Source organism: Seriola aureovittata, chromosome 19 (assembly GCF_021018895.1).
Source record: "Seriola aureovittata isolate HTS-2021-v1 ecotype China chromosome 19, ASM2101889v1, whole genome shotgun sequence".
Classification (NCBI taxonomy): Eukaryota; Metazoa; Chordata; class Actinopteri; order Carangiformes; family Carangidae; genus Seriola; species Seriola aureovittata.
This window is the reverse complement of record NC_079382.1, coordinates 14,082,771-14,108,900: the sequence shown is the minus strand read 5'-3', so window position 1 is coordinate 14,108,900 and position 26,130 is coordinate 14,082,771. Positions and strand designations below refer to the sequence as shown.

The 26,130-nt window shown below is 41.0% G+C and overlaps 2 protein-coding genes and 1 long non-coding RNA gene across 5 annotated transcripts in view; 1 reads left to right on the top strand and 2 right to left on the bottom strand.

The window, feature by feature from the left end:
* Positions 1 to 609: 609 nt before the first annotated feature.
* LOC130187265 (uncharacterized) lies at positions 610 to 4,593 on the bottom strand. The gene is made up of 3 exons (XR_008830429.1): positions 4,457 to 4,593; positions 1,055 to 1,134; positions 610 to 940 (listed from the first exon to the last, which is right to left on the bottom strand). It is a non-coding gene; the product is annotated as an uncharacterized LOC130187265 (long non-coding RNA).
* Positions 4,546 to 24,805, top strand: armc2 (armadillo repeat containing 2). Of its 2 annotated transcripts, none has more exons than XR_008830428.1 (18): positions 4,546 to 4,715; positions 5,700 to 6,003; positions 6,106 to 6,178; positions 6,553 to 6,718; positions 7,356 to 7,482; positions 10,914 to 10,981; positions 11,718 to 11,825; positions 12,686 to 12,870; positions 13,066 to 13,168; positions 13,313 to 13,527; positions 14,185 to 14,330; positions 15,662 to 15,761; positions 17,272 to 17,602; positions 19,356 to 19,478; positions 19,657 to 19,770; positions 20,193 to 20,293; positions 21,558 to 21,712; positions 21,969 to 22,103. XR_008830428.1 is itself a non-coding variant. In XM_056404696.1 (18 exons), the coding sequence occupies exons 2-18, from the start codon at positions 5,786 to 5,788 to the stop codon at positions 22,100 to 22,102; spliced, it is 2,499 nt and encodes an 832-aa protein (XP_056260671.1). In that variant the 5' UTR covers positions 4,548 to 4,715; positions 5,700 to 5,785; the 3' UTR covers positions 22,103 to 24,805. The 2 variants fall into 2 exon arrangements, 1 of the variants encoding a protein (XP_056260671.1); XM_056404696.1 differs by having other exon boundaries at positions 4,548 to 4,715; positions 20,193 to 20,325; positions 21,969 to 24,805.
* sesn1 (sestrin 1) overlaps positions 24,091 to 26,130 on the bottom strand; it is a 53,089-nt gene continuing 51,049 nt past the window's right edge. For both annotated transcript variants that reach the window (XM_056404697.1, XM_056404698.1), the window contains one exon: positions 24,091 to 26,030. In XM_056404697.1, the coding sequence (XP_056260672.1) occupies positions 25,944 to 26,030 (87 nt within the window). In that variant the 3' untranslated portion in view covers positions 24,091 to 25,943. The remainder of the gene's footprint in view (positions 26,031 to 26,130) is intronic.

Sequence of the window (26,130 nt, the reverse complement as noted above, 5' to 3'; positions counted from 1 at the left end):
TTTTTAAATTGGGATGTCTTTTTGCTGTACTGTACACCTGCATGCCCATATGTTGGAGCACGAGTGTGTTTGTGTTCTTAATGCCTGGGTGAGGGTCTTAAAAAGCTCATCTATGCGTAATATGCGTGTGTGCATATGTGAGATTTCATTTCCAAGCACACAAAGAGAGATGATAAGACGGCGACTGTCTGCCTGGAATGTCTGCTTTATTTGAACGTCTGTGTACAGTGGCGGTTCACTCTTAGTCTTTACAGACAGCAGGAGAGTCTGGCTTTCTGCCCACTTCTGCCTTTGACTGAACAGCGTGGAGATACGTTTAAACCTTGTGACATAAATGTGGACTGCCTGACTTTTTTTTTTTTTTTTTTAAACTCCTGCCAAAGAAAATGATTGCATGGATAAAATGTACTGACTGTACAATATTAAGTGAGTCTGGGGTTTTTTTTCGCCTTTCCTTCTCTAATTAAACTGACAGCCACCACTGATCAAGTGAAAAAAGTGCTTGCTGTCAAGAAAGAGAAGTTACTGTTTCATCTTTCATCTGCAAAAAATATGCAGAATACACAATGTTCTTTCCTGTCCTTCTGTGTGAGACAACTCTCCTTATCACAAACTTCCTTTGAACAACCTATTTCATCTTAGATTTTCTGACTAAGTACAAAAGCTGAATCTATAATCTTGTACAGGAAACAGTGCTGAAAAGTTAGGAGAGCACACACACGCGCATGTCTGTCAGAAACAGGCAGTCTGCTGACTAAGAGAAAAACCCAAGTGCGACTCACTGCTCATTTCTGTCATGTTCTAACGTTAACCTGCTGGCTCATAAAAACTTTACTCAGGCGGTTTGTTGTGTCACTGCTGGAAAAGCTGACTGATGAGAAGATAAGACATCTGGTGGAAAACAGAATAACCTCTGTCCCGTCCAATACAGGAGCCCCTACTGTGTATATGAAAATAAAATCATTCCTAAACAGTGATTTTTCAAAGTGCAGAATTTTTGGGACTGACAAAAAACTGATATCAAGTAGTTTGACAGAAAAAAAGAAAAACTTACGGGAAATTCCATGGCGTTTCCAATCACATCCGATGGCGTTCAACAGTGGATGGAGTTTTCTTCTTCGTTGTCATGGAGATCTATAAAAAGCCAATAAGTGGTACTCATGTTAAATTTTTTTTGGTAAACTACTATTTTCGTGTTCAAGAATATACTTCAAGAGGATATGCAGTAAATAATGCCAAATTACAAAGTATGATTGATTAGAAGTACATTTGATACACCTGACAATGAGCCCATTTGGAAAGGTCTGTGTGTGTGTGTGTGTGTGTGTGTGTGTGTGTGTGTGTGTGTGTGTGTGTGTGTGTGTGTGTGTGTGTGTGTTTGTGTTTGTGTTTGTGTGTGTGTTGCTAGCTATTGTGGTAATTGTTTACATTAAAAAATGCTGAATTTTTTTCTTTTCCTTTTCTTTTTCATCTTTTATGAGAGGAAAATTAATATTTTGGGACAGTCTTTCAGACAAAATAAGTAATTTGATGACATCAGCTTGGGCTCTGGGAAATTGGCTGTATATATTTTTCAACATTTTCACTTGTGGCAAAAATAAGGATTAAAAAACAGAAATATAAAAAATAGGAAGGACAGAAAACACTATCTAAGGGGCAAAATAGGGTTAGGAAAAGATGAAGACAGAGGGAGAGAGGAGGAGGTACCACTGTGGTAAGAGTCAAACCAGGACTGAATGGTGATTAAGAGAAAGTAAAGAAGCCCCTGTCCTGAGAGCTGACTGCTGTCTGTCAGTCTAAGCTTCTGGCCAGAGATGGAGCTGGTTGCCAAGGAGACACACCACCTTCAAACAGGACGATGGCTCTCACAAATCAACCCATTCATTCCTGTGACGTGAGCAGAACTGATAACAGTGACGTGGGTGTAGTATGAGCTCGTGTGCATGGGACTGTGTAGCTCCTGGTGAAAGGAGATTCATTTTAAGACCCGCCTTGTGCTTTTCTCTCATCAGCAACGCTCCTGATCTGGCTCCACAGGTTATCTCACACATATATACTCTGACTATACAGTCCACTGCTTAACATGTTAGTGCCAACTGTCCTGGCAGTATGTTTCCCCCTCCCTTAGTGACAATGAAATCACAGAGACCATCTTCCTCCTCCCATTGGCTGTTGAGCTCCATGGTGATGCCCTGTGATTGGGCATGCCCAGCAAGCACTCTCGGCCAATCAGGTTCACTGTATCCAAGAGACTGAAGCATGTAAGGCTATTTAAATCCAACCAGAGACTCACAAGATGGTTCAGATGTATATTTCACAGTGTAAAAAATAAAAAGCAGGGGGAAAAGGTTTACGAGTGGACGAATGTGCAAATCCAGACAGACCTGATTGGCGTTTAGAGTGGTCGACCCATCTAGACGGGTTAAAGAGACCCAGAGCGAAGCGTGAGTTGAATGACTGAACTTGTGCATCATGTACTCCTCTTGAACCCTGAGTTTATCCATGAATATCGATCAAATTCTACTACTTTGCTGCACTGACGCTTGAGTTGCAGTACATGAAGCTTGAAGAGAGCAGGGATGTCTGGGTTAAATCGAATGGACAGAGGAAGTAAAAGCTGGAGGTCTTCAGTTTTCCTGTGCAACTACAGTATGTGTCAGGGGGGCAACCAACTATTGGTCTTTCTTGCGGAGCAGGAATGCTGTATCAAAGACCAACTTGCAGTGGACCACAACTACAGAGTGAAACTCGCTGACGAACACAGCGTAAGTCTGCGGCCATTTTGTGTCCACTCATTTTATGAAACGTCATACTTTGTGTGACTACAAAATGGCGGACAAATCCGAATGTAAACAACCAAAATAGAACAATTTGATGAAAGTGAATATACAACTTTGTCATATTGTACTTGATCAAACTTTGGTCTGTATCTGTAAAATCAGAGAGTATAATTCATTTTTAATGATGAACTTGGATAGATAATATTGTAACGTAAGAGAACAAGACATCTGGCTCACAGGATTATGGAGACTGACCTGATGTGTCTTTAACATGAATTAGAGGAGAGGTGGAAGTAGAGCTACAGCTACGACTGCTGCCCCCAACTACATCGTGGTCATGAAAACAACAACTACAGTGACTGAAGGTATCAATGCTGAAGGGTAGTCTGAAAGTAGTAGTAGAGTACTCTGAACTTGATAAACCTTGAAGTGTAGGGTCAATAGCAACCAAAGATACACAATATATCTTTGCTTGATATCTCTCACTGTTTCTCTCTGAAGTAATTTGTCATGTCTATGCTTCAGTGTGTGTAAGATTCTTTTCAGAGGGCAAAACTGATGAGTCTTACTGACAGTTACGCTGGATTTCATGCTGCTACTGAACAGCAATGTAATGATGAGCAATTATTTCTAAATGAGCTAAATTTTGTCTTTTGTTATTGGAGCTATTTGTTTTCTTCCTTCAGTGTGATACTGATTTGTGACTTTTGTTGACATGCTTTATCAAATTTTGGCTACAGTGTTTACCACAAATCTGTGCTGGTCTCTATAACCTGTTTGTTTGTCTTGGAGTCTTTTAAATTGTATGACACCATATTGCTGCCAACATGAAAAAATAAATAAATGCCTTTTCCTGTCAATCAACAAATTATATCAATGAACATGTTATGTTTCTCTAATATCAACATAATGTAGTAAATTTTAAACATTCTCAGTATTGTGAGATAAATTCATAGTATGTCAGTGATCCACGAATGTCACTCAGTGGGGGAGGTACATTATAAAGCATCATGTTTGACTGTTCAACATTTTGGCTTTATAGTTTACTGAAAGGAAACAGTTGCACTTTTTCAAACATGATATGAATATTTCAGTGGTGTAATGTGATTGAATTGGGGCATATGCGCATGGTTTGATATGCAATAAAATATCCACATTTTAGTGCCCAGGATTAGTCTCGGATTTAAAGTATTCTTCAGTGTAGAATAAACTGACAATTAATTTCATTAGAATGGTCAAAGTACTGTATGTCTTATGGGAAACTTGGAAGTGCAAGCTTACTATTCTGGCTATAATTGGTATGTAATCATAATTTTGTGAGTGATTTTATTGATGCATGTTGTCTTTACACCAAGATCTACAATGAAAATAGGCCAGTTATATGGGCAAGTATCTTTCTTTACATTTGTGTTGTTTTGTGTGATTGAATGCCTTCCTTCTCTTAATGTCAAATAAACTAAACTATGCCAGAGTACCTCAATCGAGGACGAAGACTTGTATACATGCACCTTACGTGTCCCACCATTTCGTCAGCGACCTCCACAAAATAAAAATATACTTTTTCAACCCTCACTTGAATTTTTCAAATTAATTTACATTTTATTTAACTTAGTTATCGTTAATATACAGTGCCTGTATTAGGACGATTTGTAACACAGTTTAAATCAACAAAATACCTGGGAATGAACACACGGTCCTCTGATGAAAGTTTGCACCCTCCACAGCCGGTGAACGCGCGTCACAGGCGCGCAAGACTGCCGCTGCTCGTGCACGCGTCTTCCTCAAGCTAGTTTGCTGCAAGCTCGAAAACTTTACAATTTTCAACAAATTTCAGCTGTAATAGTTGTCCATTTCTTTTGTGAAAGTGCTACTTCAAGAGTTGGAGTGACATCTGTCCAAAACTATTTCCTACACAAGGTTTCACGGCGGTTATCGGTGAGTTTTCTGGTTTACTTCACGATTCGTTTAACTAGTGGGTAGGCTTTCATACCTGCCTTTCAAAACGCTTTCTGTCTCTCAGCTCCTTTTCCGGTCATGAAAGAGTTGAGTACACTTACTACAGAACAGACGTTTACAACTGTCCTTACATGTTGTTGATAAAAAAAAAAACACTTTATCTCGCCTTCTATAACGTTACTATTTAGTTGATTGGGTTTGTTGTCCTAGCTACCACCGCAGCATTTGGTCACCATGGAGACGGAGCGTGAACGCGCAGAGGGACTTCTCATTCACTCACATTTTAAGTCGTAAAATCCACCAAATTTAATCATTTACCACGTGAAGTTATCTACATTTTATTGCATTTTAACTACAGTAAATTCAATCATGAGCCAAAATTATAGTCCGTTTTTGCACTCTAATTCAAAGTGACAAACCATAGGCGGCTCTTTTCCATGCCTAGAAAAAGCTGTTTTTGGACTGTCACACTGTTGGTCTCATTTTAGTACCCATCAAAAAGCGTGTGACCATTGGAAAAAGAAATACTATCTAGCCATCAGTGGTGAATAACTGAGTATATTAACTCTACTCATCTGACAGTAAGGGCTGCAAGAAATGATTAATCTTTTTTGCAATTGATCATCACTAATTGATTTGTCAGTAAAATGTCAGAAAATATTGAAAAATGTCTGTTATAGTTTCAAATAACCCAATTTCACATATTCAGATTAATTGTTTCATTCAACCAGCAGTCCAAAGCCCAAATAGATTTATGATTAAAGTAAATCATGGTTCAAGTAAACCATCATGCTGATAATGCTTCCATATTTTTGTTTAAGATTGATTATACATTGTGGTGTTTTTACCTTTAAAGTAAAGGATTTGGATATTGGATGTTTTTCATAGCAATGTCAGAAGCATTTCACACCTACTGTTCATTTTCTATTCTGGCATGCTCCAAATTTTTATGTTTCCTATCAGTGATACACGCCGTAACCACTCGCATAATGAAGTCAAACCACTGAAGTCATTTGCAGTCAGTCTTGGCAAATGTCACAAAGGCCTAAATGGCCTCTATGGAGAGGAAACATGAGAATTGCAGCCCCTTCATTCCACAACGCAACACTTTGAGGAAAACAAGTGCAGAAATTGTCAGTGAAGCCAGACAGTCTCTGCGAGTTCAGTCCACCCAGCGACCATTTACTCCCAGAGATGGACACAGGCAACTTTTTGGAAAGAGCTCTGTCCGAGCCGATCGTGACAACAGACCTCCATCTACCTTTAGGTTAGTCATATACTCAACCCTTTTTCAGTTTATCACCTTCTGAGATCAACTGTTGGTCACATCTAGCCTGTAAAAGTAATCATCCATTTTTTCATGTTACAGTCTTCATGCTCAAAATTTTGATGCACCTGATTCAAGGCCAGGTTCAGGGACTCGCCTCTCTCCACTGAACCACGTAAGTTCCCTCACACATAGGCGCACACTATGTGTCATAATCTAAGCAAAAATTTATATTAAGATTAATATTATAATATTCTGAGTGTTACCATGAAAACTGAATTCAAATGCACTGAAAAAAGCAGCAAATGGAAGCTGTGTGTACACCTCTGTATGCAAGTTTAGCATCAGCATTGGTGTTTTTATAACCAAGATAAAAACTTGGTTTTAGTAAATGGGATTACAATGTTAATATATGAAATAAAAGATAACAATAAATGAGTAACAATAGCAATATGATCTCTTTCTGGATCCACGTATTTTCATTGGTGGATCAAAGCTCTGGCTAATTGTTCACACCATCATGCCGCTGATATGTTTGTGCTGCACCAGAAGCCAAAGTTTCCAGTCCCATGTGATGCTGAAGATGCATTCAAAGCCTTTCCCAAACCCCCCGCTGACCCACTGGAAGTGAAGAGGGGGCTGGCAGGGGCACGGGCACGGCTCCTCAGGGCTGGATCTCTCACCACATTACCTCCTGTAGAGGGATACACAGATGGTAAGTCAGGAAAAAAATATTGATGAAAGTCTGGATCAATGGAGAAAACACGGTATATGAATGAAAAACTAAAAAGTGTATAGTTACTGAATGTATGACACAAAGCAAAGTGATTATTATTAGATAACCGTGTTTATTATTGCGAACAATAAAATGCTAATAACACAAGGTGCATTTGTTAAACAGGTAAAAAAAAGTGTGAGAAAAAAAGCATGCCATTTATTTCAGTCAATGCATCGCTCTAAATCTTCTGTGCAGACACTTGTGCTAAGGCAGTTTTCTCAAATGGAAATGAATAGAGCCATTCACATGCTGACATTATACCTGATTTACAATCTCTGTGGTTGGGCTGGATGAAAAACGTAATTTACTGCTGCTGTTTTGAGTGGAAAATGACTCCTCTCTCTCTCAAACCCTTTCCTGTGAAACCGCTCTACCGTTTACAGCAATAAAATAGATAATGGAGTTTGACTGAATTCTTTTCCCTGTACACAAATATTGTATGTGTGCAGCGTGTGATTGTGTACGAATGAATGGACACTTGTACTTTTGCTCAGTGAAAGAAGTATAAATTTGACTGCAGCACACAGCAGCAACCTGTAAATAACTTCTGGCCACATCCTTTCTACGTGTTTAGTGACAGAAAGATTAAACCCAGGCCTGGATCAAAAGCAGCCATCAACTCAACAACTCCTCAATACAGACCACACCAAGGTCCACAGTGGTCCCCACAGACCTGGCCCACACAGAACAGCAAGTGAAAGGTACGCTTTCTGCTCTTCCGTTTGATTTGCAAGATCTGTCTTTCTCTCTTTCGTCTGCTCTCCCACCCTCTCCTGCTCCCTCTTTTTGACTGAAGTGACAGTCTGACAATGAGTTGAAGATTTATTTGTACACAAAGGTTGCAGTGGTAGCCATTACTAGACGGAGTTTGTGCCTCCCGTTTTTCCCTTTCATCAAATCCTCCTCCACCTCCTTCTCGCTTTCTTGCCTCTCTCTTTTTGCATGGAGTTTCTAATGGTTTTTTGTGTTAATTTTCTGGTCCATAACTTATATATGCTGCTGGGAAGAGAAGAGAAAAATTAAACCAAATCATTGTTAGTGTCTTGTTTTTCACTTAAATGCCCAGCCACTGATCCAAATGTCAACAAAAATCAAAAATTAAAACACAGGTCTGGAAGCTGCTATCACTCTCAGACTGATTGACATGTCATATATTGTGCCAAGACTAACATTAGACAAACTCATATCTAGTGTAAGTTACTAGTGTTGTCTAATGCTATTAAAGGGTTGTTTCCATCTGTAATATTTGTAAAAAAAAAAAAAAAAAAAAAAGTCATACACTTTTAGTCATGATTACTTGGACAACACACAAAATGCTCATATCCCATTTCTGGAGTGGATTCTGTACAGTCAAAATCTTGGATTGTTCTTTTAATTACAACTACAGTATCTTCCAAAGCAGAAAGTTTTCAAACCACTAATTTACTTGATCGAGAGCCAAAACTTTTTAGATATATTCAGTTACCAGCGATGACAGCTGAATATATGAAGTCAATTAGACCAGCAATGGTGTCACTAACTAACAGACAAATTCTTCAACCTGAGACGCTCAACCCCATTTCAAACCCTCATATACTTTACTGTACACTATATCTTGGTCACAGTTAAATCCAGCTTCTTGGTGAGCTTCATCCCCAATGAAACTGCCTCTATCTGTCATTACTATCATGTGTCAGCTTTTACACCTTCACAGTGCAGAGAGGCTAAAAGCTCTGCTTTTTTCTGCCGACCTCATCAGCTGTGTGTCAGCACGAGGGGCATAACTCTGGGCATGAGGTCGGGGGCTGTCGTTACAATCCATCCGACTATCGATTGGGTGGGGCAGCCGGGGCTATAGAGGGGGGACAGACCATAAAACACTTTTACAGGAAATCTGGGCTATCGCCCGCAGCATATCCTCCTCCCTCGCAAGCCAAGTTAACACACAATGTTTGTATAACTTGTTGCTGACAAAGAGGTCCCAAGAGATCAGACTGTGATCAGTTTATGATGAAAGAGGGTAAGTCTAAGGACTTCCACTTCTTGATTAGTGTTAGGTCAGAGTTTTTGATGCACTGTTCTTTAGTGTTGCAATGAGCAACATAAAAGGTGCATTAGACAGAGACATACAGAGTGAAAATCGCAGAGATAGTCAAACCAGAAGTACACTAACTGCAAGTGGAAATAGACACAGCATGACAGATTAATATGATGAGTTGGATGGAATATAAAGATAGGGGAGATTAGACATCCACTAGGTTCTTTTTCTCCAATAAGCCGGAGCTTTATAGCTCCAAATGGCTCTCTATTAGATTTGGGTACCCATCTGGGCAAGGCTGGCAGCAGCGTGTGTTGTGACTGCAGTGCACTGGCCAGGCCTAAGACAGGGATGAGGTCATGTCTCAGAGAATGCAGTATCACACAAAGAAGCCTTATTATCAGGCTCTTAATCCTATCATACAGAGCCAAAGCCCCCTCTCTGACATTCACTGCAACATGCCTCAGCCAGCACTCCCTGCTGCATATGCCCTGTGTGCCAGCTTATACCAATCACTAAATCTCCTTCAAAGTGAAAGTGCACTCTAAAGTAACGACCACATACTGTATATGTTATCAAGCAACACCTTCAGGTGATGCTTGAGTGGAATGAAAGGGGAACATTTTTACAATAGCTGGGGTCATCTTCTCTCTCATACCTGTCAACAAGACCATGAAATAAAGCTCACTTGAGTGTAAAAGCTCAAAGGAAATATTCCATCTTGAGAATAAGCCTTTTGTACTAATGTCACTCTGGAAGCTTCAGACAGTCCTGATAACATAATAGTGATTACAGTTTTACATATTTTTCAAAGGTTATTCTCACTTTGTGAGATTTGTGAATCAAATTTTGCAGTAATAGAGCTGATTAGGGGTGGCACAGTGGTGCAGTTTTTAGCACTGCAGCCTCACAGCGACAAGGTTCTGGGTTTGAACCCAGGGTTGGGGCCTTTCTGTGTGGAGCTTGCATGTTCTCCCTGAGCGTGCGTGGGTTCCCTCTGGGTACTCCGGCTTCCTCTCACAGTCCAAAGACATGCAGATTAAGTTAACTGGCAATTCTAAAGGTGTGAATGTGAGTGTGAGTGGTTGTTTGTCTCTGTATGTCAGCACTGTGATGGACTGGCGACCTGTCCAGGCTGTACCCCGCTCTCACCCAAATGTCACCTGGGATTGGCTCCAGCCCCCCCCCCCCCCCGGGACTCCATATAGCTAATATATAGCTCCATATAGCTAATGGATGGATGGATGGATGGATGGATGGATGGATGGATGGAGCTGATTAGGATGACTGAACATGCTGCTTGTGTTTATCTCTACTTATTAATAATTGTTTTTTCACTCGTTCACGTAGTAATACATCATATGTCATACTACCTGTCATGTGTCATAGAATTTGTTGTAGCACTGAGTCATTCTCTTTGTGTGTGAGTGGAAAAGTATGGACTTGACAGTGACATGCAGGGATTAAGATTCAACAGTCATATGCAGAGGGCAAGCCACAACACATAGCACAGCATGACACAGTGCATGTTTTGTGGGCACATTTTTCAACAGTAAGACTGTGGAGACAGCTCACATTGACAAATCATGAACAGCTTTAACCAGACTGCCCACAAAGCTAAGTCCTTAGTTCCTGTCTGTTGGGGATTGCAGTTTGAGATGCTCAGTGTCACACACGCAAGCACAGATACAAGGACTCACACACACACAGAAACGTATAAGCTGTCACACACAAACAAACACATATACACACATATACACATCTATTGTCATAAGTGTAAGTAAATACAGTATGTGCATACATAGGCACACACACACACACACACACAGCACCTGCACACACATCTCAACCTCTGCTGCAACAGGGACACCTAGTGGCACTTGATGAACATACACTTACAGACTTGTCAGTGCATCAGGTCAGCAACTTTTCATGGAAATGTATTCTTTGACATGAGAATTAATGCTTTAAATATTTTGTGCACCTCTTTTGTGTCCAAATTAACCAAAACTCCCAAAGTCAATGAAATTTAACAAAAACCAATAGTAGTCACATCTCATGCGCAGAATCTGATGTAACCACACTCTTTGTGTTTTTGTTTCTTTGTACCAACAGTAGAATAACGCAGCCTGTTGTTGACTCAGGAGTTAGACCCACAGACTGCACAACAGGACAGAGAACAGGTTTGTCCAGATATACTAAATTACCTTGCGGCTGTTTTTTTTTTTTTTTACAGAAATGGTACATTTTGTACAGCAAGTAGAAATAAAAGTGTAGTTGCAACTTTACTCACCAACTTTGCTGTAACATACCACTCATTCACTCAATCATTTTATTTTATTTCTACCAAGATATCAAAAACCAAATCAATGAAAGCATGTCTAAAGATAATACCACAGTATATAGTCCTGGGGCTAGAAATGTTATTTCACCAAAAACATAGACACACCTCTCTCTCTATAAATGAACAAGACTTTGTCAAACTTTGATTGGGGTGTTGTTGCTAAGGGCTTCGTTTCCACCTCGAGAGGAAGCCAGCCAATAGCTGAGAGAGCTGTTGGTTTGGGCAACCACAGTTTCCTGCATCACACCAAGCAACAAGCAAGGGGGGTATGCAAATGTTTAGCAAAAAGGAAAAAAGGTACATGATGTGTGAGAGACTGCAGACATTTGCGTGCACAAACACAAGTGTTTTCATCACACATGCACACACACACACACATGCCCACATGCAGGCTATTTCACATCAGCACAGACACAAATCAGAGGAAGTTTAGCTGTGGATGGTGACCTTTCATTGTGGCATCAAACTTCCTGCTGTTTTATTTTAAGACAGTGAACTTGTGAACCGTGCTTGCCACTCTTGCTCACCGTCTGCATTTGGAGGTGGCTAACTGCAATTCTCTCCACACATTTCAGATCTGGGGAATGGAAACAACACCACAAGCACAGAGGAGGATGCAGAGTCACTAGTGTGGAATAATACGATTGGTCCTCTTCTACAACAACTGGAGACTGTGGTGCCAGGTTGTGTGGCCAGTGCAATAAGGAACCTCAAAAACAAAGTGCAAACACATGACATACATCAGTCCCTCATTTCTGTGTTTCCTTATTAGATTTCATTTTCAAACAGCAGGCTGAGAAATAGATTTTTCAGCAGAAGCAAAAAGTCATACATAAGGTCTCACAAAATGAAAAGCCACTATCATTTCAACCATTGAAGAAAGGCAAACAAAACGGATAATGTTATGTTTGGCATCCATACAGAATTGTCTCAGCCTGAAACTGCAGTCTGGCACCCATGAAGTGAAATCTATGGCTGTAAATATTTTAACACTCTACAAATTTAATGGAAAATTCATTTGAAAGATAAATATTAAATATTTATTGCACCAAGTGCCTTCTGGCTCATGCATAAAACACTTTTCAGATTGCAGTGGGAAATTGCAGCGAAGTGTCGAGTGTGAGACTGCGGCCGACCTTTTTTAGAAATGGCCAAACCCTGTTATTTATGCAGGGAAAACATTTATTTTACCTCAAAAACAAGGAAAAGACTCCACCCTCTCTCTTCCTCTGCGTCAAGATTGTAGCTGCCTGTTGCAGAATTGTTTCCCTGCATTTGACTATTGAAAGTCAAAGCTGCTTCTTAGAAAAGGAAGGGCAATGCTACCTTGCAGCAGAGCCCAAATGAATTACACATACATATCACAACATACACAAACTATTACTCACATGGGTATTTATATGGATGCACACTTGCCAACACACACAAGTGAGTGATTTCATTTTGGGATGTTTACTTTCTGAATGTTTGACAAGTTGCCCTGAACTTGACTTGGTTTTTTTTTCTCTCTTTTTTTGTAATATGTGCTTTCCTGCGATGCCAGGCAGCTCCGAGGGTTCGGTGGACCGTCTGTGTGATTTCTGTGACCGTCTCCATGGCACCTTGGCAGAAGCAGCCATGCTCGGACGACGCTGTAAGAGGAGGTCAGGGATTCTTCGAACACTCTTCCGCCTCATCGACCTCAACTCTGCTCAGCTCAACCTGCACATCGCCAAGCTTTGCCTTGCTGTGAGTCATCTGTGTGTGTGTGTGTGTGTGTGTGTGTGTGTGTGTGTGTGTGTGTGTGTGTGTGTGTGTGTGTGTGTGTGTGTGTGTCAGCATGTCTGCCACTAAGTCTCTATCACAAAGGGCATCCAGGGCACTTAAGTGCTTTATACAAAAGTTATGTGAAGGTTTTTTTTTTTTTTGCATTTTTCTCTCCAGCTGTGTATCAGTGGAAACAACCTCCTCAACATCTGTAAGCTCATCTTCCAGATCAGCCGCAGTGAAACCAACGACCTCCTCTTCCAGAACAACTCTATTATAGGTCAGGATGATTTAGTTCAGTGGTTTCCCATTCTGTACCAAATCCTGTTTTTAAATGTAATTCCTTATGTGTTAATTTTATATCGATCTGGTGCCATTTTTGTGACCCATCCAGTGTTTCTTTTTTTTTTATCTGTATGTTTAGACTCGTTGCTGGGCGTACTGAGCTATGAGGATGTGTCTACATCTGGAGAAGCTCTCTTGTACTGCGTTGGCACTCTGAAATTTCTGTCAGGGAACAGTGCAATCCTCAGACTCCTGCTAGAAAAGAACTGTATTGGTGTGGCCCGGAAAATCCTCCAGAGGCTCCACACAGTAGAAGACACCCACTTCGCTATAGCCGGGCACATCCTTGTACAGGTGTGACAGACTTATGAATCATTTGATATTTGGTGGACAGCAACTAAAGAAACACAGTTATTCTAGGTCAATAGAAAGGAACAAAATGTTAAATGTTCTTCTTTATGTATTTTTTGGCTGATGCAGATTTCCCCACTGTTAGACAAAAATGTTTTTGTTTATGTCTGGTATATAAGCTGCTACAAGAGCATGATGTTCTGTACTGGCTTGGACATTTCAGTCCAAAACACACCCTGCTTCATTCCTCTGAACATGATTGCAGTTAACCACACAAGTAAGCCAGCGCTTCATTTGATATATATAACACAAGTCATTATGGTGTTAGAGGAGGGAAATAAGCAGACCACGACTTTGCAGGACTTTCAGTGCTGCCGTGTGTTTGGAAATTTCTGTTTCCCTCTGGTGATAGAATGATTGATGTCCATACTGAATAGTTTCCGGTCGCTCTACTATATGCCGCCCTGTACAGGCCAGCAGCCAGCCTTAATGAGCATATGACTGACATTGTGTGCAAGCCACGATACAACACTGACACGCAATACTGACCTAAATAGAGACCCTTAAGGTACTATGTGTGCAGACTTCCACTTGCTAACCCGCACTCTCAACCCTCTCTCTCCCTTTTGTCTCTCTCTGTCTGACCTCTGACCCCTGTAGCTGACAGCAACCCTGAGGAACCTTGCCGATCACCCTGATTCCCGTCCACTCTTTGTTTCCTTCTCTGTATTGTCAGAGCTTTGTCTGGTGCTGCATCATCACCGCAAAGACCAGGACATCTGCACCAACATTTCCAGAATATACAGGTATCATACACAGACTTCCATATGGTTATAATAATTTGATTCAATGTCTCACCCCAATTGTGGCTGGGAGTCAAAATTGTCTTTGTTGTTGGGGATAATTTCTCCCTTACTTCTTCCTGCTTCTCTCTGCAGCTCACTAATGTAAACCATCACAACCTGTAATGAGCTGAATCAAAACAGACCATCATTCACTTCTCACCCTCTGTTCTCTGCTTTTTCTTCTTTCTCCAGCAATCACTCTCCCTCTCTTTTCCTTACAACTTTTAGCTTTTCAACTGTAGAGTTCTGAATGTGCAAGTGAATTCCGAAGTGTATAAGGTATGTTACAGGATAATGTCAGGGTGGCTCTCAGCCTGCTGAAACTCAATAGAAGCTGGGTGATGCAGCAGGACAATTACTCTAAACATCAAAGTAAAATTTGGCGTGGCCCAGTCAGAGCCCAGACCTTAACCCCATAGAGATGCTGTGTAGTGACCTGAAGATAGCTGCTCACACCAGACATCCTCAGCATATGGCTGAGCACAAGCAGTTCTGTTGGAAGAATGGTCCAAAATTCCTCCTGAACATTTCATCCAGTTATTTAATCCAAGGGCTCACTTACTTTTTCCACCAGCACTGTGAATGATTAATGGGTGTGTTCAATAAATACACAGAAGATTATAATCATTTGTGTGTTATTAGCTTAAGCACATTGTGTTTGTCTATACTTATGACTTGTAGATCAGATCTCATGTCATGATCAATTAACAGAACACCAGGTCATTCCAAAGTGTTCACATACTTTTTCTTCCCACTGTACTTACTTAGGATACTTCAGAATAAATGCTATGCAATACGTGCCAGCTGTCCACTTGACCTTTCATAGTGGTACATGGGACAATTATCCAGTGTAAAACCTGGCACAGGGCTTTGGCACCAAAGTTACTCAAGTCCCAGTCCCCTCTGGTCTCAGTGCCTGCACCAGAGCACAATGACACAAATGATGCTCATCTTCAAATCCTCTCTCCAGGTCTCCAGCCTCCATCTCTGGCACAAGTACATTATCAGTGTGTGAAGCACAAAATAGAATATTTAGTACTTTAGTGTGCAAAGGAACTGTTTTTTCCGATGCAAATTATAAGGCAACACAATTTTAGGTTTGTTTTAGTACTGTTAAAATAAATACTGTCTGAATAATTTTGCACAAGATAATGAAAACATAAAAATGAGATCCCAGCCCAGGCCTACTTATCCATTATCAGTGTTGATTTAATATCTCCATATGTAGTCAGCACAGCGGAGAAGTCAGAGAGTTTAATGGTTGGCGGTATTTGTTGTCCCCTCTCTCTCAGTAAACTCTCCTCTTACTCTGAGTGCCGCCTCGCCCTGGCCCAGACCCCCGACTGCTACCAACTATTTTTAGAACTGCTGACCAAACATCACCAAAAACAGGTGAGTCCGCTAGCCTCCCCTGCATTTGTATGTGTGTGTGCTTTAGTGTGTATGTCTTAGAGAAGACAAGTTTTTCCGGTGTTCATGATGTAGCTCCACTTAGCATGTTTACCTTCAGAGCAAGCTGTTTATGTACAAGTCCAAGCACATTTACGGGACATTGTGTCCATCTGCACGTGGTGTTCCTGTTTCAGTCTCTGCTCTGCTATGCGTGTGTGTGTGTGTGTGTGTGTGTGTGTGTTTTGACATTTTATCATCCCAGGAGGGGCTGAGTAAGTAGAGGAAAGGGAGGGAGGAAGGGAGGAGAAAAGGAAAAAAACAGTAAAGGAGGTGAGCTTGAGTAGAGTAGAGGTGATGCAGAGGTGGAGGGGAGGAGACTTGACTGACATATGTTTTTAATCTAACTGGGAATAAACACATACCAACGCCTTCAAATACACACACACACAGACACACACACACACACACACACACACACACACACACACACTTGACAGTAAGAGGTGATGAGCAGTGAGTCCTGTCCTCATATCAATGTCAGTGCGCATTTATGGGAGAATTGAGTATGTTCCTGGCTCACGTGTTCTTCACCTTATTTACTTGAGAGTCAGGATACAAATGTGAAAAAACAGGGTGTTGTTTGTCACCCTTTTTTCTCAGTAAATGTGCAATAACTCATTGAAAACTTTGGGTGTAGTTACACTCAAACATGTTTACACTGCTCCAAACCCTCTAGGGGAAATGACTGACACTGACAATAGTGCTACTTGACAAGGCAGGCTCACTGTGCTGCAGGTGAAGTTGTTGCTGATCTTCAAATTGTAAACACAGTCTCATAAGATTTAATGTTGTCTGCTTTTCATTTTCTAGTTAGAAACAAACAACCTCTACTGCTGAAGCTTAAAGTCGATCAACAGAAAATTGTTATTGCAACTATATTTATTATTGACTAATTGCCTCGGTTCAAATCCCAAGTATTTCCCAATTCCACCGCAGAGGATTTTCTCCTTTTCATATGATTGTAAGTTAAATATCTTTAGATTTTGGACTGATTGATCCAACAACATTTGATAGATGAAGATGTCAACTTGGGCTCTGAGAAGGTATACTGGGCAATGTTGACTCTTTCTGACATTTTACAGACAAAACAAATATTTAATTAATAAAGAAAGTTACTTACAGATTAATCTGTAATGAAATCAATTGTTAGTTGCTGCCCTAAAGTACTGTATACATTAAGCTGATAAATATGAAACCAGAAACTAAGTACAAAGAAGCTCATAATATATGTCATATACTGTCTACATACTACATCTTACACTGACTAAAATGCTGTAAGAGGAAACGTTAAGTGAAAACTGTTTGAAACTTTGAAAGTAACTTTGGCAGTTTGGCCTTTCAACCAAATATGCGATAGTATGAAACATATAAATACATTTTGAGTTGGTTAGCTGTCATTCAGAAGTAAGAAAAGATTAGATAAATGCAATCTCCCACTGTTCTCCCACAGGACCTTGTTGTGCGCCTTCTTTTCACCCTCGGGAACCTCACAGCCAAAAGCGACGAGGCTAGGCTGCAGCTCTTCCAGTGCCAGGGCTGCATGGACACACTCCTCCAAGTGTACGACAGCTACCAGCGAAGAGATGCGTCTCCACACACGCCCTCACAGCCACGTGCCCCTTCCCTCAGCAAACCTTCCGCTCCGACCACAAGCGTGCAGGAGGCTGATGACGTGCTGGTGAAGCTGGTCAGGGTGCTGGCGAACATGTGCATCCATCCAGCTGTAGGTCCGGCGCTGGCAACCAACACAGCCTGCATTCAGCTTCTGATGGAGACACTCGGTGAGCAGAGAGCAGGAAGAACTCATCAACACTCTCCTTAAGTCATTCACTTTTTATCTATATAATTTATTAAATGGCAAAAAGTACAATCAATAGCAGATTTAGAGCTGTAATACTCATATTGTATCTCTGTCATACAAAGGAAGCAGTCTGTGACAACCTGGAGTTCTGATAAGTTTAAAAATAGATGTTTATTGCATTGTAAGTACCTGAAGTATCTGCTTAGGTACCCAACCACTTCCCTTGTGCTGGGAACAAGACATGACTTTGGTCGAAAACAGACTCCTCATTCGTCTGTTCATTCCATCGCTCGCTTTCCTCTCAGTGCTTTCTGTTCAATACGCAGCACATCCTCTTTTGGTTTGGTTTGGCTTTTTTTTTGTATTTTTTGAGTCTGACAGAGCGAAGCACCTCACTGCATGAGCAGGATGTTCTGTCACATCTCACAGCCGACTTGGTTTGTGTGTGTGAAATTCTCCCATGTGGTTAGATGGTTTCAGGACAGGTTGAACTGATACACAGGTGGGTGTGAAACTCTCAATTTCTCTGCAGCGTACCTTCTACACATGCTTCATGGCAGTTAGGAAAGAGTATTAAATAAACAAAACAGGGGTAAAACTAGTGGAAAAAATAGGCAAACTTTAAAGGATAGAGGGGTGTGTGACTGTGGCCAGTGAGTAAGATAGGAAGTAAATTAAGTAACTGAAGACAGAAACATAAAATGAGCAATTGAAGGGGGAATATGGAGCTGCTGTGACAGCTGGAGACAGAAAACAAAATCTCAATAGAGAAAGAAAGAGCAGGCTTGGCTGATCGATGAACTGTTTTGATCAAGTTCATGACGGGCTGCGCTGCTTTACATTACAGAGCTTTGAAGAGGAGGGAGAGGGTGGGGGGGGGGCACAACAAAGCAGCATATCCAGTCAGATCCAGAAACAAAATTCTGTGTGACACAGGCGCCGGTTGACAGTGCAACCGCAATACCCGCAATTTATGACCGAGCACACGACATCTGCTGCTATATCAGGAACAGACTTGGTTTCCAAGCCTCTCACACTGTCATGCCTGCTTGGATTGGGTCACATTGACCTTTGTATGCAGCTCATGATCAAACTGACTATATCAGGCCAAAATTAACCACAGATAACAGCTGCTTTTATGATAATGTCACACTGTTACATCAGTGTGGAGCTGTAATATGCAAAAAGGCTGAAAACCCAGGGGGCTCACTGCGTTTCTGCATGTATTTATCTCATTTAAAATACTCTATAATTGTTCTATCTGTAAATTACCATGTATATCTATTTATTCCTGCATTATTCGTGAAAATATGAAAAACTTTACACCATACATGGTTTAAAGATTTATCATTTACCCTAACGTTATCTTCTCCCCTTCATCAACATAAAAGGAAGTGATGCCTTCATCTAGATTCATCTGGGTAGTCATTATCAGGGAGAGAGCAGTTTATTCTGAGCTCTGACTCTTCTCGTCACCAGAACGAGGGTCACTTCACATGAATGAATAGTGAGCAGTAATATTTCAGGAGCATTAAGGCCTGTTCATCATGGCTGTGCAGTGTGGATGCTCCCTCTGTTGGTTGCACCTTATACAGGAGGACTTTTAGGGAAAAAAGACAAACATTTTGACATCTTTGTAAAAAGTCAAAAGTCAAGTCAAGTTAATTAAAGGTTTCTCTTACTCATGATTATTTTCTATCTTGTTCTTTTGTGTGTGTATGTGGGTAACACAGATTTGAGGTCTGTGCAGGAGAGCGAGGAGCTATTGGTGAATGTGGCTGCCACCATCAACAACCTGTCCTTCTACCAGGAAGAAAGCTCTGCAATCAGACACAGTCGTCTCACCATCGCAAAGTGTAAGACTCTAAGAGTGGCAGATTTTAATGTAGAAAGGAAAAATAAAAACAATGAAAGTATGCTTCCATTTGCCAATTTAACTCTTAATTTTGTCCCACTTTTTTTTTTTCAATTATCCTCCCCCTTTCACTCTCCCATTCCTCTGTTTTGTCTGCTCACCCTGTCTTTTTACATCAGTAATGCTGAAGTTGGTGCTCAGCTCCAGTATGGACGCCATGCTTGAGGCCACCCGTGTGTATGGAAACTTGTCACAGTCCGATGATGTGCGGGACTTTATTATGCAAAACAAAGGTAAATGGTGGACACAAACAAACAGACACACACAGAAGACTCCAGCATGGGACTATGTCATAGTATTGTAAGCCATATTATTTTACTCTCGCAGGAAAAGTTGGCATGTTAGAATCAAAACGTCCCATCTATTCAAAGCCTGATATTGATAAACATGAATACATTGAAGAATGCACCCGTAAAGATGTATAAATTGTATCCTCCAAGCGCAGAACTTTACAGGAAGCTGAGTGCATAGTCACAGAATACCGGTACACTGTACTGTTGTGTCATGTTTGGGCTGGACTTATCTGCAAGGCCAGCAACAGTCAGTATAAACATACCCGCTGACGCTGGTGATAGCGGCCCTCTTTATCTTTGCCCTGCTTTGTCCTTTGTCCGCTCAATCACTCTGTCATCTTTCTCCACTTTCTCTCCCTCAGTGCACCAGTTCGTGGTGACGCTGCTCGACTCAAAAAGCACTGAGATGTGTTTTTCAGCCTGCGGGGTCCTCACCAACCTGGCTCTGGACCCTCCCAACCGGGTCAGTCTCTCACTAGAGGGGGCTGCTGCCAAGTAAGGACACTTAGGGATTAAGGGTTTGTTCATGTAGGAGAGAGTTTGTGTGGAGATTTTAATTGTATTTGACAATTCACAGACAATTTACAGACTTTCCACTAAATTTACTCAAGGTTCTGAAGAAGCAGATCTTCTGTACCTCAGTTCTCTTGAGATTCAAATATGATGATGAATTAAAAAGTTCAATATAGTTAAGAACATCTTGGTGGCTAACAGAATTTTAAAATTAATAAATAACTGATAACTGCATAAAAATCAGGGTGGCTGTCAGGGCTGGCTCAGGGGGTAGAGTGGGTCGTCCTCTAATCAGGAGGTCGGTGGTTCAATCCCCGGCTCCTCCAGTCCAGCCCAGTGTGTCCTTGGGCAGATACTGAACCCCAAATTGCCCCCAATGTACCATTGGTGTATGAATGTGTGTGTGATAGAGATGTGATGTGTATAAAAATGCAGTCCATTTGAATTCTGTTAGTTTTGCGCTAAATCTGTGAAATTGCTGTAGGACATAAAGACTGGCTTTGAGAAAAATAAGGAGAGGGGTTCTATATCAGTGAATGAAAATGAAGGTGACTGCCAATAACGTCCAGTAGTTTTATTATACACACCTGGTGGAGAAAGACCAGGACTTGAGTGTGCAGTTTGGAGCCTAATGTGCAGCCATCTTCGTCTTCATGCAGTACATGTCATGACCATGACCAACACAAAGATCTGAGTGTATTTCCCAAAATGCCAAGCTGTTCCTTTAAGAGCATTTTCACAGACATGAGCAATGAGCACCAACCACTCTACTGGCATTAACAAGATGCTACTATTCATCTGAGCCTTGATGTTATTTGTTCACAGTGTTTATACATTTGTCAATTTGTCAATTTAGATTAATTTGTACATTTTTAACTCAAGAGAGCTGAAAGAGGGACAGATTCTGTGAAATCTTCTTACTATAGTGCAGGCTTATCACTTATCACTCCAAAAGTGAGCTTTGCTTAAACAATTAGGTTCTAGTTTTCCCTTTACAAACACATACACACAAACACACACACACACACACACACACACACACACACACACACACACACACATGCACACACACACACACACACACAGTCCTCTTTCAGATGTACTGTACATTCAATGAAGTGGAGCTAATGCCCACAAACCTGCCGGTCATGTGAATCCCGTTCCCTTGAGTCATATGATGTGAGTCCGTGTGTGTGTGTGTGTTGTGTGAACAGTCTGGTGGACAGCCTGAGAGACTTCGGACCAGGTGATTGGCAACTGGCAGGACAGATTTGTCAGGCGCTGTGGAACCTGATCGGTGGTGGTTCAGAGAAGCTGCTGGATACAAAGGAGAGAGAGTCCCTGCTGGAGATCCTCACTACATACTTAGGTTGGTGTTATTACTAATCCTTACATAACAAGGGAGGGAGCCATGCTGGAGAGAACATGTTCTTACTCACATCAGTGGCCCTCAGGCGGAAGGGAGGAACAGAGATAGTCACACTAACACGAACTAAAACCTCGATGGTCACACCTGGGAGCTGCCTGAACATAAAACATGTCAATGTAAAGCACTGAAAAGGAACCTGAAACCTCATACTGCCCCCCTCTCATCCTCTGTCCACTGTTTTTAATCTATTCCATAGATGAAGAGGAGGCCCTGAAGTGGATAGAAAATGAAGACATGAGGGATTTTCACAGAGCATGCTGGGAGTTGGAATTCCTACCTGTAGCTCAAAAACTGATGAAGATCCTCCAGCCTCTGGACCTGACAGCCTGACACACTGTTACATGAAGTTAGGAGTCATGTTGCCATAGAAGTAAATCCTTTATCCTCTGTCAAAACGGTATAGGATGAAGTATTTGCTTCATCTTATTAGTATAAAACACTCATCTCTTGTAGGTTTGAAATGTGTCTGTAAAGGTCAATAGCCATCGTCATAGAGAAAGCAGAGATGATCAGCTTGAACAAAGAGTTTTCACTGCAGAAAAAGTGTCAAAACACATTTAAAACATCTCAGACTGCTGCTGCAGAATAGTTTAGGTCTCCACTGTCCAACCACATGCTCAAGTATGTTCCCAATGCTTATCATTTTGTAAAGTTATGGCTAAATACTCAGAATTCAAGCTGACTATTGATGCTGTTTTTTCATGAACGATGAAGCTACCAGCTTTTTACAGCCAGTTTTAAAGCCTATAGATGGTCAGTGTTTCATACTCAAAGCAATAGATTTTTGACTGAAAAGCTTTATTGGCTGATAATGGTAATTATGCAAAATATAAGAGGCAGGCTGAAATGTTAAAAAAAAAAACGTGTGGACATACCGTATATATATATATATATATATATATATATAAAATTACTAGATTCTTTTCTCAATTCTTGTCTACAGAAAAAACACTTGCACTTCCATCCGTATATATTTTTTATTTATTTTCAAAGCATCCTTTTCTTATCAATACCAGCAGCCTTTTTTTTTTTTTTTTAATTTTGTTGACATTTATAACCTCTTATGCACTTTAACTTTCATTTAGGGTATCTTCACATGTACAGGGATAATTTAATACAAGTTCTTTGCACATTTATATAACAGATTTGACCTGCTTTGTGTTGTAAAGATAGTTTTATGATAATGTAGTGTTGAAAACAGATGACTAACCTTGAATTTACCTCATGAGCAAATCCTTTATTGTCGGTGTATTGTGTGACTTTGGAACTTGTTCGTAATAAAGCTGAAGAAAGCAGGAAACATTTTGCTTCTCAAAGCCTTTATTATTACACAGATATGGGGCCAGGCAGTGCTTACAAGTTACACCAAGTTGCCTAAAGTACAGCATTTCAAAATCACATCGTTATCACATCGAAACAAATCAGAAACGGCACTTAATTCAAAAACCCCCGGTGTCAGTTCCCCCAGATCTCACACAATAGTGACTTTTAAACAACCACAAGACAAGCTGATGTTTCAAAAACCCCTAAACAACTCATTAGCCAGAGCTAGAAACAAACATTGTTCTCTACACAGAATTTCTCAGGTTGATATGAAAGACAGTTGGCTGGCTGATATCAAAGTTACTCAAAGAAAATGCTTCCTATGCCATATTATCTGGGAAAGCCACCAAAATGTGAAGGCAGTTTGGTCAGCGGGGGATAACAGTGAGTTTCTGCTGGTGATTGTGTTTTGACAGACAGGCTTCTCTGGCCTCGATGGGAAACACCCTGAAGTTCAGACAGATTACCTCACAATGAAAGTCAAGGATTTTTTCCCGTGAGGTGTGACATGGATGCAATCAGGAAACACAGCTAAAAGGTGTCCAACATGGAATTCCCCCTTATCTTGAGCTAAGTGTCGGTCAGCAGCAAAGAGAAACTGACCTGTCAAGCTTATACAGTAAAATGAAATTCACATGAAAGTCCCTGGACTGCACTGGTGACAAACTGAACTATCCCCCTGAGTTCAGCTTACTGTTAATGAAGTCAGCTTTGCTATCAAAGTGTACTTTGGAACAAAAGGTGTGAGAATAAAACTCCATGTCTTTTCATGAGTCATCTTTTGCATAAAAGCAATTATGCTTTCTAATTACCATGGGTCGTTAAACTTCCTGCATTCCTGCAACTGAGCAGTGGAAGTGAGCTGATGGTGACAGTGATTGTGCTATGACTGTTTGATTCCTGAATTGTGTAGGCCTCTCCACATCTAATACAATCACTTTTATGAAGCAATGAAATCAAATTGTTTAGGAGAAAACTACGAATGATACACAACATTTCAATATCATAGTTTATTTTTTTTTTCGTCTTTTTCATATAATTTCATATAAAAAGTGTCAGTAACTGACATCAGTCAGAAGTCTGAAAAAACCTCCACTTCCTCTCAAACCACTTCCAAATGTACCATTCCTTGATCATCATCACCCTCCTCCTTATCCTCCTTCTCCAGATATCACTCATTCATCTGTCTGATTCTCTCAATCCAACCTCAGGAGAATGCAGTACTTTACTGGTTTTAGTAAACAAAAAACAAAAACAGCAGAGGTTTCACACCTCTGTTCAAAATAAAATTAAAAAAAAGCTGCTTTTGCACTGGTTAGACTTCCCTAGCAGGGAAATAAGCACAGCTACAACCTTTTGCGTCCGACAGCTATCGACCGCAGTCGGCCCTGTGTGGGCGAGCCGGGTCCCCGAGCAATGGGAACACGGCAGCCCGGAAAGAGTCTCTGCTCACCAAAGAGCACTTCTTATATGTTTTATAGAGAAAAACAGAAGAGGTATTCATTTACTGGTAAAATTCACAATCCAAAGCTTCGAAGGTGTTAGGGCGACCAGGCAGCAGGGATAAGCGGAAGACAGATAAGGTGTGGTTAGGGCAACCGGAAGCAAATCCCTCCTGGAAAACCTGGTTTCTAACATTCTTTTTGATTAGCTTTTTTTTTCTTTTTTTTCCCCAATACCAGAAAAATAAAGACATCATCATCAACAAATGATAAACAAGTATCTCACAATAACAGAGCTACAGCAGAAGCAAGAAGTCTTTCCTTCAAAGTGCCTCGCTTATCTTTCTTTTTTTTTTCTTTTTTTTGACACATGAAATTCAAAGACGTACTTTTTTTTTTTCTCTGTCATTTGTGTGAAACACACACAAACATCCACACCTCAGTCATCACGAACACAGATCTCATCCACACATGTACAGTCAAACTCAAAAAGGGCTCAGACAGTGTTCTTTGAGTTTCTTTCCACACCTCTCTGGTTTTCACACACTCCTTGGATTAGCTTACATTGACATTTGAGATTTGGGATGGGGGTAGAGGACGAGGAAAAGGGGGGGGTAATGCAGTGGATTTCTAATGGATAGGGGCTTAGGGGGTATTATGGTGTAGGGTGAGGGGGTGATTTGGGGATCAATATGACCCCGCTGAATACAACATGGGAGCAGCAGCATCAGCACGTATGCACACTGTGCTGGATAGTTCAGGCACACGTAAAAAACACCGCCGATAGTTAATGCTTCCATCTCCACTAACAGCAACCACATCGACAACATCCACTTCTCTTAATACAAAATGAAATAAAAAGATAATTCAAGAAACTAAACAAATATGACAGTGACAACAGATTCAAAGTGCAGACTCTTTGTGGCTGCACAGCTTTCTGGGGACTTGCTGTGGGTCTTCACTCTACCGGGAGACAGAAGAGATTGGCAACCAACGTGCTGCATGCTGGAGTACTGAAACATCGTCCTGGATGCCTCCGGTGTCAGTGCTCTGGCCTGGCACAAACTCCCCAGCTGAGCAGGAGTTTGCTCCAGGCAGCCCTCTCTTGGTCACTTTTGGCACTGCAGGCAACACGAACTGAGTTTGTGTATCCACTTGTAGTTTGAGATGACTTTTCTTCCACAGTTCTCTTTTTTTTTTTTTCCTTGCTTTCCATTTGTTCTGATCCTCTTCTCCACATCCATCCAACAAGCACCGCCACAACCCAGGACTCTCTTCCACTCATCTCTTTTGTTGAATCCCCCCCCCCACCCCTTTGATTTTCTTTTTTTTTTTTTCTTGAAGTGTCCCATAATGAGCAACAACAATGACAGTAAAAACACAACGATAAAAACACCAAAAGCACTTCATGTCATGTAGCGGGTGATCGCTCTCAGAGCGTATAACAGTTCTGCTTGCATTCGCGCTTCCATAAGAAGCAGATTAACGTGGACCTGCAGGAGACAACAAAAAAAGTAAAGAGAAAGTCTTTAAACACTGAGCCATAGTCAACCAATTTGAAATAGCTGCAACTAAGAAACCAGGATAGAGGAA

Bases quoted from the DNA above. Each gene is read 5' to 3' on its own strand.
- armc2 (XM_056404696.1), top strand. From the start codon at position 5,786: ATGGCCTCTATGGAGAGGAAACATGAGAATTGCAGCCCCTTCATTCCA. The intron at 6,004-6,105 runs GTTAGTCATATA...TTCATGTTACAG, and splicing joins AGACCTCCATCTACCTTTAG to TCTTCATGCTCAAAATTTTG. The intron at 6,179-6,552 runs GTAAGTTCCCTC...GTGCTGCACCAG, and splicing joins GCCTCTCTCCACTGAACCAC to AAGCCAAAGTTTCCAGTCCC.